Genomic DNA, 12,682 nt, shown 5'->3' on the forward strand with positions numbered 1-12,682 from the left:
GAAAAAATACTTCTAGATAATTTGATGAACTATAAGGAAAAATTCAGCAGAACACTTACAAGAGCTTTTCCTCAGCTAGAAATCCAGAGGCTGCTGAGTTACTGAAGCTAGCCTTGTCTTACACTGTTAGGTTTTTTGTTTGTTTTGAATCATAGAATTGCTCAGGTTGGAAAAGACCTTCAAGATCATCAAGTCCAACCACAACCTAACCATACTAACCTAACAACCCACTGCTAAGTCATGTCCCCAAGCACCACATCCAAACGGTTTTTAAACACATTCAGGGATGGTGACTGAACCACCCCTCTGGGGAGCCTGTTCCAGTGCTTAACAACCTTTTCTGTTAAGAAGTTTTTCCTGATACCCAGCTGTCATGGTTTTATGATTTTCGGTTATTGGTACTCCACATCATAACATCATGTAATGAATGTACCTGGTTCTCAGAAGAGAAGGACTACTACATTCCCTACAGTACTTTGCTCCTCTGTTACCATTTTCCAGCCGGAGGGGAAAGATAAAAGCTCGCAGTATAAAAACTTGCAGATCACGAGACCTCGTCCCTTTTTCCGCCGTCTCTCGTTTTGGCAGCACCTCGCTCTCCAGCCGTCTTATCATCGGTAGTAGAGTAAGGCCTACCTTGATTTTGGGACATTCTCTCTCTCTGTAGCGGATATAACAGCTTAAATTGTAATTATATTGTATTATAGTGTGTTGTTTTGCATTCCGATATCTTATTTAGTAAATTAGTTTGTTTCTCCTCAGATTGTTGCCGCTGTTCTTTGCTCTCAGGGCCATCTCCTTACCCTTTCCCCCTTTTCCCTTTTCCCGGGGCGTGGACCCGTGGATCCCCCGTCCCCTTCGTCATGGAACCAGGCCGAACGCCTGTAAACCGTTGACACAAGCCTAAACCTCCCCTGGCGCAACTTGAGGCCATTTCCCCTTGTCCTGTCATCTGTCACCAGTGGAAGAGACCAGCCCTACTCTCACTGCAATCACCTTTCAGGTGTTTGAAGAGAGCAATGAGGTCTTCCCTCAGCCTCCTCTTCCCCAGACTAAACAGCCCCAGTTCCTTTAGTCGCTCCTCGTAGGCCATATTCTCCAATCCCTTCACCAGCCTTGTTGCCCTTCTTTGGACCTGCTCCAGCACCTCCATGTCCATTCTGTATTGAGGTGCCCAAAACTGAACAGAATACTCGAGGTGAGGCCTCACCAATGCCGAGTACAGGGGCAGGATGACTTCCCTAGTCCTGCTCACCACACCGTTCCTGATACAAGCCAGGATGCCATTGGCCTTCTTGGCCACCTGGGCACACTGCTGGCTCATATTCAGCCGACTGTCCATCAGCACACCAAGGTCCCTTTCCGTCAGGCAGCTCTCCAGCCACTCCTCCCCAAGCCTGTAGGGTTGCCTGGGGTTGTAACCAAACATCATTTGTTATTTAATATTGGAGTTCTTCTGTTACAAGTGAAGAATAGGAAGATCACACATTATCTCTTGCCTGAGCTCAGTGTTTTCCTTACTGTTTTGTTCTGCATGCATTCCCACTGTTCCACAGGCTGCAAACACTCATTTTATTTCCTCATCTAACCTTTATGCCAACAAGCAGCTCTTCCTTGGGGAACATACTCCATGCTAAGGGGAAACTGTCTTAGCTCTTATATATAATGAATCAGATGTCACTTTCTGTACTGCAGTATACCATACATACCTTTCAGATGCCCCTGCCCTTTCATGTGAAACCATCTCATTACATTTTCTATTGCCTAAAATAGCCATGTATATGGTAAGTTTAAGATTTCACTCTTACTGGTCCCTAGGTCCAAACCTTCTCAAATCACCAATTCAAAGGCAAGCCACTGTGAATGTTTTTGTCTGTCTATGCTCTATACAGTAGGGATATTTCTTTGCTGTAATGAAGATTTAGAGCACTTGTGGTAGACACCTTCTTTTAGAAATCAGAAAAAAATGGAGTGGGACATGGTTATTAACAGCAAAACAATAAACAGATTAAAAATACTCAATGAACAGCAGTCCCTGATAGGACTCACATGCACAGACTTTCACTGACATTCATAATGAACCAGGACTGCCACTGCTCATCTCCCCAGCTATAATCCTTTGTGATCTGCTAGACTTTTGACATTCATCTTGGGTTAATCAAGTTAAACTGCCTACTTGCTGGGAGCCATTTGTCTGATGAAACACAGCAGATACCATTTGCACCACTCTCACAAAGTGAAAAAGCCAAAAGCCCCAGGGCAAGTGCAGCTGTGATTCTTCTCCTTCTGCCTGCCTCCCCCTCCATGTGAATCAGCTGTGAAATTCATCTCTTTTGCCAACAGACACACTTAGTCAAATATTGCAAAGGGTGTGACACAACTGATGCTTGTTTGTTTAGTCATCTGCTGATAAACTGTGATACACAAGTATCTTGGGTTCAGTAATTACCACACTAATGCTTCTCAGAGACATTTCATTTCTCAGATCTCATCTAAGGATGCCTTTCTTTCTGCGGCTTGCTTAGTGTGAACAAGAGTCTTCCTTCAACGCATTGCAGTGATAGGTGCTTCAGCTGAAAGCCCATAGGTTGAGGAATCCAGTGTGTGGCAAATTAGTGTCTTGGTACTACGTGCAATCACAACTAAACTTGAGCATTTTTAGCTCCAAAAAAGGAGGACAGATATTTCCAAAGAACAAAGTAAGTCTGAGACAGAAAAAGACCCTCACTGATATTTTTGTATCCAGATCCCTTCCACCTTGGCTTCCTGCTGTAGAGATCAGTTCCTCTGTTAATAACAGGAGCTTAGCACCATTTTGGTTATTATCATTTAGTGAACTGCTGTACAGCCAATATCACAAGTCTTCACAATGAATTTTTCCACTCAAGAATGCTTATTCTCCTATTGGGTAACGACAGCAATGGATACTGTATTATTGCTTTACACTGTTAACTGATCCTTTGTTTTCTGTAGGCATGCCATTGTCACTTTTTAAGCCATCAAATAAGTAGCAAATACCTGAACACAGCCAGTAATGTATAGATGTCAACATGAAGGAAACACGAATCGCTTATGGTCCACTGATAGCTAATGGGAAATGTGATGTTTTATGGCCTCTGTCATATTACTTATTCTCGCTGAAGAATATTCATTCCTCATTTATAAAATCAAAATATGACATTCCTGAGTAAAACACAGGAAAAGTGCTACAGCTGGAAAACAATAGGTGTACTAACAATTGTTAGCCTTGTCAGGAAAATCATGGGAAGAAAATGAAAGTAAATGTAATCAGGGTAGATTGTTCCTACAGCCAATTTCAGAAGTCCTTAAAATCAACTACAGATAGTTTTAAAGGGCTCTAAAACAAATGTTAATAATTCTTCCTATCCTAAGCTTTTGTTATGCTCCCTGCCTCCATGTTTTCGTACAGTACCATCATTTTCACACTTCCGTGTCTATAGGCACAGCTAACAGAAGCAGCCAATTGATACAAGTTTATGCAGCAGCATACGCAGAAAAATGGCCAGAAGGGCTCCAGAAACCCTGCTAAGGTTAGTCCACATGGGCTCTACAGTGGTGGTCATGCTCCATAGCACATGGTGCCCAGCAGTAACTGGAATGACTACCCCTAGCACATCAGAAGGCTCAACCCCAATAAAGGTCCCATGGGAGGAAGCAGCTCTGCAGCGTGTCTGCAGGACTGGGAAAAAAAAAAAGAAAAACAACAGCAAATGTTGGCCCTATCTTCAAGGAGGGGAAGAAGTATTCAGGAAATGACAGCCCTCAGCTCAACCCCAGGGAAGATGATGGAACTTTGAAGCTATTTCCAAACATATTAATGACAAGAAGGTAAATTAGACTAGGCAGCAAAGATTTATGAAGGGAAAAACCGTGTCTAAGCAACCTGACAGCCTTCTACAAGATGACTGGCTTGGCAGACAAGGGGAGACCATAAGCTATCATTTATCTTGAATTTCGCAAGACTTTTGATAGTGTCTCCCATAACATCCTCACTGACACCGACGAAGTATGGCCTAGAGAAGTAGACAGTGAAGTGGAATGAAAAGTGGCTAAACTGCCAGCAGCATCAAGTCCAGCAGGAGACCAGTCATGACTGGTGTACTCAAAACTATGTCCAGTACTCTTTAGTAACTACTGGACAACAGGATGGAGTGCTCCCTCAGAAGGTTTGCAGATGACATAAACTTCTTCTAGTTCTACACACTGTAAGGTCACCTTACAATTCAGCAGGTCCTCAACAAGGTGCAGAAACGAGCCAGCAGGAATCCCATGAATTTCAGAGATAAATGTAAAAACCTGTAGTTGGGTAGGAACTACACCCTGAACTAGTACAGGCCAGGGATCAACTATGGAAAGCAGCCCAGCAGAACTGAACTTAGGGTTAATGGTGAACACTAAATTGAACATGACTTATCAATGTGCCCTTTTGGCAAAAAGGCTAACAGTATCCGGGCTACATCAGGAAAGCTGTTGCCAACAAGTGAAGAGAAATGATTCTTTCCCTTTACTCGGGACTGGTGAGGCCATTTCAGCAGTTTGTATCCAACTCAGGCTTCTTCAATACAAGAAATACATGGACATTCTGAAGTGAGTCCAATGAAGGGCCATGAAATCAGTTAATGGAGTGGAGCATCACTCATATGTATAACAAGAAACTGAGAGAGCTAAGATTGTTCAGCTTGGAGAAAGCCCAGGTGAGGGAATTTGTGAAGGTGTATAAATGCCTCATTAGAGTATATAAAGAAGATGAAGCCACGTTCTTTTCAGTGGTATCCAGTGTCAAGACAAGATACCTAGAAATTGAAACACAGGAAATTCCCCTTAAATAAATATAAGAACTTCTTTTACTGTGAGGATGATCAAACTTTGGAACAGGAAAGTGAGGTAGCAAAGACATAATCCTTGGACATCTTCAGCACTCACTTTGCCATGATCCTGCCTGACTGACTCTGCTCTTGGCAGGGAGGTGGACTGTATGATCTCCAGAGGTGCTATCCATCCTAAGCTATCCTGTGACAGTTTTCACGAGACTTCAGTACTTAATATAAACAACACAGGCAGAATCAGAGGTAACTATAAGAACTAGGATTTATATACTCACACTCATTGTGTCACAAATACTGTTATTTCATACCAGACAAAAGTTTTGGATAAAACATTTTTTCTTCAAAATGCATCACTTTCACTAAGTCAATAGTTATTTGCTGTTTATTTGCAAAACCAATTTAGGTAAGAGGGAACATGACACAATGAAATAATTGGAATTCAGTGTCTCACCTTCTATTCTCAAATGATTCATCTCTCATTTTTTGATTTGTTATTATTTCATTGAGCATTCTAAAGTATTCTGACTGGCAAAGCATTGTCTGTTCTACTTGACAGAAAAAAGAATGGTTAATATTTTCCTCCAGTGAAATAGAAAAGGCTTTCAAAACTAAATATATTTTTATATTTAATGTTTTATCATCATCATATAGTATGGGCATTTGGTATAAGCTGTCTTTAAAATGAACTACAGTGTATTATAATGCACATAATATTTAAACAGCAACGCTATGAGCAACAATCAAAGTATTTGCATACTTTGGTCATAATTCTCTTATTGAATTCACAGTAATTTAATTCTGTTGGATTTAAGACTTTATCCACAGATCTTTGTGAAGAGTGCAGCAATTTCCATTGACTTCAGTGGAGTTTTAGTCAGTGAAAGGACAGCAGGGTTGGCACCAAGGGAAATGGGATAAAAATGTATCAAATATTTACATTGGTCAATGAAAAGGAATTGGTGTTAAAGTACACTGACTAAACACATCTACAGGGGAGCGATTCTATGTTTAGTCACATAACAATTGTACCACCTATCTATACCCAGAAAAGTAATCCAAAATGATTATTGCAGGGATCCAAAGGAGGTATTTTTAATTAACATCCATTAATCATCCAATCCTTTTCAAGCTGTTTGAAATCATTAGGAGACAAACGTATATTTTAAATAAAAAAGTATAGCATGACTGAAGAAATGGAAGATTCAGAGCTGAACAAATGCCAGATGCTTTGATTTACACTGTCTGTTCAACACTTACCTATCGAAAGACTAATATTTAGGCAGTGACCATCTGCCTAAAAATGTACTGGAAGTCAGCATTTAGGAGAATATGTCAACATGACAAATATTGAAGAGAATCCTTTCTAGTCAGATCTCTAATAAAAAGAAATCTCAAAAGAGAGCTTCAATATTTAAAGATCAGTTTGAAGGAACATTTTATGTGCAGTAGACTAATAAAAATTCCATTTTAGAAAATATTTACTGTGCTTTGCAAGCAGCAAAAGTATCACATGAAATTGAAAGTCAGAAAGCTCTGCCTTAACCAATTCAAGATAGAAAAGGGGATTATCTCCAAAAGCAAGCCTCACATAAAGCAAAATAATCATTTGATTATTTCTAGAAAGAGCAGAAAATGTTAGTCAAGTGTTGGATCACGTTTAACTACAGATATGTAACAGATTCCTCCCTTTTAAAAGCTAAGCAATGTAGGTACTTCTGTTTGTAAAAGTTGATCTGCACAATCTTCATCCACGCTTTTCTTCTTGTTTTTGAATACCTAGATGCAGTATTGAATATTGCACGACAGATCTATTTTCCTTACCCCTGGCATAATGATCTTCTCAATGTCTTTAAAGACATCCTCAAAGCTCTCAGGATCCTGTGGTGCACAGTCTGGAATGAGGGTCCTCAAATATCCTGGTTCCACATCTGGGAAGACCTGTCTTTTTTCTATCTTCTCCAGGTAATCTGCAACATAGTCCACCATCTCCTTCCCCCTCTTGCGGAACTCTGCAGCATCCATAGGTATCAGAGCTTAGGACTTGGCAGAAAAAACCCTAAAAAGAAAGAAAAGTCCCATCTGAAAGAAAATATTGCCAGTTTCAGACTGCGATGGTGTGCTTCCCACCCCCCCAACTTCTTTCTTTCTCCCAACTTCCTCCTTCGTCCTGGCCTTGCTCTACTGCATGACAGGAGGCTGTATGACAGGATGTGCCCTCAAGCTGGGATGACTCTTGAGATTACAGTTGCTGCAGAGATCCCTTACACCTTCATGTCAAAATGCCTTGCTGATACAGATCCTCAATAAGTGATTAATAGTTTATTTCAAGCTTCATTAGCTTTGCTATGATTATATCTTAGATTGATTGTTCACATATGCTCACTTAGACGTAAACTATTGACCAGGTCTGGGAATAAGAGTGGATTCTGCCGCACTTGGGCTCATTACCTTCACGGTTCAAGGAGTTTAGAAAGCAAGGGGGTCCACTCTGAGCCTTGTGACTCAACAAGAGGGTCTCCTACATGTGTGTGTTTAACCTCAACCTCTGTGCAGTAAATAATCAAGTGTATCAAGCTACCTCAAATCTTGGTAAGTCACTGTTAAATCACAGAATCATAGAATGGCCTGAGTTGAAAAGGACCTCAAAGATCATCAAGTTTCAACCCTCCTGCTAAGCGCAGGGTCACCAACCTCTAGACCAGGCTGCCCAGAGCCACATCCAGCCTGGCCTTGAATGCCTCCAGGGACGGGGCATCCACAACCTCCTTGGGCAACCTGTTCCAGTGCGTCACCACCCTCTGTGTGAAAAACTTCCTCCTAATATCTAAATCACTATTTTATATATATTATATCCATAATATATCAATAAATATATTCCTGCTTCTATCTTACTAGTGAGAGATATAGTGTAGTTGTCTCCATCCACAACACAGACCTGTTATTCGGGTGATTTATAAGATCACTTTTATGGCCCTTTGCAAAAACCAGACCATATGTTCTTTTATTCCTGCATATTGTGCCAATATCCATGCAGCACCGTATTCTGCTCCACTCCAGTTTTCCTGGACACTGCATAGGAGTAAACAAGGCTGCTAAAGCTTTGACGTCTACATCATGAAGTACATTAGATTAACACAGGCAGGTGAGCAGCAGAGGCACACTGACAAAGATACAGAAATGACAGATTTAATCCCTACTGCAGCTGGTCAACACAAGAATGTGGCACTGCTCACATTGTAATCAGCTCCCTCTTGCCTTTTAAGTAAGAGATCTAAGGAAATAGCATGTTACGCATCTCTATTATAATCCATAGCACCAAGCCATAGTAATCATGGTTATCACAGTTACATTGGCTGCCCTGTCATTTTATCTACTTTTTGCCTCCCATCTTGCTTGAAGATTCAGCATCTTTACTCTTTCACTGTAAATAAACATGCCACGATGCTTACAATAAAACTTTATTTCTTATTGAGGTTTCAGTACAAATTCACTTAGAGTTATCTGTGTTGTATTTTACAGGAGGATGCAAAGAAGCTCTGCCTGGGGCTGTCCCTGTTTCCAAGACACTGGGCTGGAGCTCCAGCTATGCTGTGTGCCAGGAAGAAACTGGGTGAGCACACCCAAGGTGCTGTATGGCTGGGATGACTGAGCTGGAGCTGTGCAGGCAACTTTGTATTGCTAGAGTGCCTGCTCCTGCCATCCTGGCCCACCCAACTTTTGTGCTTTATGTGGCTATGCATTTTGGGAGCTCAGTGAATACAACACTGCCTAAAAAGCTCCCAAGCATCTTTATGCGCTCACATTGAGTGAACGATGTTGTTCTTTGTGATCCAGAAAGAAAACTGGTATGAAAAACAAGGACACTCACTGCTGGTGTAAATAATAATTATACTTAGTTCACATACCTTCAGATGTTCACTTTGTAAGGAAATAATTATATTAAGCAAAATGTGAATATTATGTTATTAAGAGACAATTTCTTAGTTATTGATTATTTCTGCTGAGGATTTATAACCGAGAGCATCATTTTGAGGAAAGAGACCCTTCACGGCGTTACTACATTTGAATTAGCGCTGTCCCATCATTAAAGAAAGTGATCTTTCTGATTAACATCATCCTTGAGACATCTCTGCACCACAAATAGAGGGATTGCTGCAAAGCAGCTGTTGCTGCTATTTAGGAAGGAAGGGTGCTGCTATAGGTCACTAACCACTTAGGAAAGTGAGGATCTGTACCACGGACTTCCAGCCCCCTAGGGCATAGCCATTCTTCTTGCTATTGCATCAGCATTACATTGTTCTCTTTAACCATCACGTAAGTGTTTATTTGGTTCTCTGTAGCTTTCTGAAAGGGGAATTAGGATCTTTCTCAGATCCTGGTACATCGTTCATCACAGTTCGAAGTTTTAATAACTCTCTAAACAAGTCAGCATGAACTGCAATAACCAGTATGCACCTCTGCAGCAGCAATCTACTTCACCCAAAGGCACAGTTCTTTCGGTGACACATTTTTGCCAGAAGAAATCCAAATATTGCAATACTTCACTTCTTTTTCAAAGCATCTCTACCTTAACCCTTAATTTATGCTTTTTTTTTTTAAGTTACTTCATTCATCAGCTCATTGCTATAGCATGTTCTAAAGAGCTTGCAATGGCAATTTGGTTTTTTTGTTGTTGTTGTTATTTCCCCAACTTGGTTCAGAGATGAAAGCTGTAAAAACGAGAATTTAGGCTATGAGTGCCCAACAGTGAACTGACCTAGAAGGCACTTATCACTGACTTACCATTATTCTTAAGGACTTGGAAACATTCAGTTGAACATTTTATTCCATGTCTGCGTGTCCAATGAACTCCCAGTGCAATGTCAGAACAGATAAAGAGTAACACTATCCTTTCATTGGCTCTCTAACTTTACTTGCTATCACTCAAATATAGACCACTTAAGACAGAGTTGTCTGTGCATCACTTGGTCTCTTCCCAAAATACAAATCAAATGGCATAAATTAAATAGCATCAAGCATAAGCTCAGAACAACTCACAAACAGATAAAAATAAATGTACTTTACCACATTACTACACCATGGATACTGTATTATACAGCTTGTGACCATTTTTCTACTGCCTAGATTTTTTTGGATCTCAGATTTCTTTCTATTACAAGTACTATTTGCATCAGCTTGTTTCTATATAGTTTGCTGATATAATTTATTGCCATTTTTTATTAATAGCAGATTGGACAAAGTTCTTTCTGGATATCAGGTTAAGCAAATAAACTTTGGATCTAGACATCAGGTACACATTTTTGTGACTTTGGCCCATCACCACCGGATTGAAATTTGTCAGCTGCTTGCACCAAATACAAGCTTTAGATAATTGCTGAGCTCTTATTTGTTCTTTGCTAACTATACTTCTTCCTGAGAATGGGAGGCCCATCCTAACATTGCTTTGGCTGTGCTGCTTTTCTTATAACACACTGCTGCAACAGCATTCTCAACCTTCAGGAAAAAGAATTAAAGTACAAGGGAATCCTCACTGTTTTGCATGGGATAGGTAATTGATCTCAGAAGATCAGGCACACACACAAAAAAAGGGAAAATGAAGCATCCATCCCAAATCAACCATGAGTTAACTGCAGTGTTTTCCTTTTCACTCCCTATTTTACATCTGTCCTTCTATGAGTGACTAGACCACTTACAATCTTGCCCCTATTTTTATTCTCCTCAAATAGATCTCGCTCCATCTGCCTAATAGCACTACTTGCTACAGAAGCCACATCCAGTAGACTGAATATCTGGCAACTGTAATGCTGACCAGTTAGCACTACAAAGACAGAAATTACTTCACCTCTCTACTGGTACAGAGAATTTCTCTCTTGTGCCTCTCACACGCATGTGCAACATGTATAATGCATCAACACAATGCACAGAGAACCTCCCCGTGTGCAGGATGTTCTGGAAATACAGAATGTGATTTTCTAAGAAGCAAAATACTTCAGACAGCTCAGCCCTTAGGGTACGGACCATTTGAGAACAACCATATTTTCCAAAGGGCTGAGAGCTAAAATCTGTGCGTACTTGGAAAGATTCACGCAAGTTGAAGGAACTTCAACTGCAAAATAATACAGGCTGAGTTTCCAAAACCAAACAGAAGCTTCACAGAAACTGATCCTCTCTATAAAGTGTTTAATAGGGTCTGTTTTTCCCAAGGGCATGCAGACCAATAAAGGCTCCGTACTACACCTCCCACAATTTACTTCCGCACATTCAACATTGGCCAGATGAGCTCCAAGTGAGGTGAGCACAGCTTTCCAGGAGGCACCTTGCCTAACCATCAACCCCTACTAGTTTGGAAGGGCATTGTATTCAAATTCATTAACAGCCTCACTCTGACTGATAAAATACCAATTCATCAAACATATGATGTCTGAGTACTTTTCTAACCAGCAAGAGTCCACGGATGTTGTCACCACTGTACCTCTTTGGATCAAGTCCTACTTCACAGCAGAAGATAGACTGAGTTTTGCTATTACTTCAGGTAAAAGCAAGAACAACCATATTAACCTTAAATTATATGAACTTATCTTCATTTTTACTCGTATGTAAGCTCTTTGTTCTTCAGTTTTGCTGGGATATGTCACAGGACAAGTATGCTACACGATCTTAAGTTGACATAACCTTTGCTGCTTTGTTTAAACTACTCCCACCTCAGTGCTCTGAAATTAGACATGGTAATATTTTATGTCACTGAAGTTACCACAAACAGGTTTTCACCTCTAGTTATATTCAGGATGATGTTCATTCACAAAACATTTTCTACTTTATGTGAAACTAAACCATACAAATGAACGCTATACACTTGTAGATACAATATTCTGCAGAGATCATTTTGATTATTAATGATTTCTGTTAACAAAGCATCATCTGTAATTTTAGAATTTGTTTTTTGTATTAACTAATGTGAAAGATCTCTAAATATTCCTCAGAAATTATTAAATGAGAAAAAAAAGGGAGGAAAAAACAGAAAAGAAAGAAGAGAGAAAAAGGAGGAGAAAAGCAAGGAAAAAGAAAAGGAAAAAACTAAATGTAAGTGGACGTATATCCAGTGTAATTTTATGAAAACCTGTTCTCTAGCTGACCAAAGCAAAATAAAAAAAAGCTCCCATCAATAACAAGTTTAAGCAGCCCCTAGTATTAAATACAGAAAGGAAGAATGCATGGGCACCAACAGCACCTTAAACTGATGGCTGCATTAGCTCAAAAAAGCAATAACTATATATCTTTCCAATAAAAGAGACAAGCCCGCTTTCTATTCTGCCAACTGTTTGTTGCAGAATGCGGTGTAACTGAAAGGCTTGGGATGCTACAGTGACACTGCTGAAGCCTCGAGGACTTTGTGCTGTTGAACCCAACAAGCAGAAGGTTTTTCTGGCTGTTGCTACTGTTAAGCTAAATTTCTACTACTGGCTTGAACGAGGACTTCAGGATGAATTTTAACTTAGAGTAGAAAGGAACCGAGTCTGCTCTATACTTCCACGTTTGCGTCAGGGAAGAGTTAGGTATATATGTTACAGGCCCTATGTTTCACTTAGTAATGCCATTTTCCAATTAGAAGTTGCTGTTTTTACTCAGTGCTCTCACTGGCACAGTCTGCCACTTGTTAATTTTCCTTTTTGAGTTTTTATTGCTGGGGAAGGGTTACTTCTCAGGAAAACTTCACCCTAATAAGTCATGTGTTGGATGTATCTTGAAAACGTTATTATGCAAACTATTTGGCAGAGAATTTCTCAAGGCCTGCATGATTATTCAGAACTGGTGCACTTGGAAAAGCAAGCTATAAA

At 40.2% G+C, this 12,682-nt stretch overlaps 1 protein-coding gene across 3 annotated transcripts in view; it reads right to left on the reverse strand.

The window, feature by feature from the left end:
• The window catches only part of DDC (dopa decarboxylase), a 72,910-nt gene that overhangs the window by 44,418 nt on the left and 15,810 nt on the right, over positions 1–12,682 (reverse strand). For 2 of the 3 annotated variants that reach the window (XM_021385789.1, XM_021385790.1), the window contains exon 2: positions 6,669–6,903. The exons of the other annotated variant lie outside the window; for it this stretch is intronic. In XM_021385789.1, coding sequence (XP_021241464.1) covers positions 6,669–6,869 — 201 coding nt within the window. In that variant the 5' untranslated portion in view covers positions 6,870–6,903. The remainder of the gene's footprint in view (positions 1–6,668; positions 6,904–12,682) is intronic. 3 annotated transcript variants of the gene reach the window in all.

This window comes from Numida meleagris, chromosome 2, assembly GCF_002078875.1.
Source record: "Numida meleagris isolate 19003 breed g44 Domestic line chromosome 2, NumMel1.0, whole genome shotgun sequence".
Lineage (NCBI taxonomy): Eukaryota > Metazoa > Chordata > Aves > Galliformes > Numididae > Numida > Numida meleagris.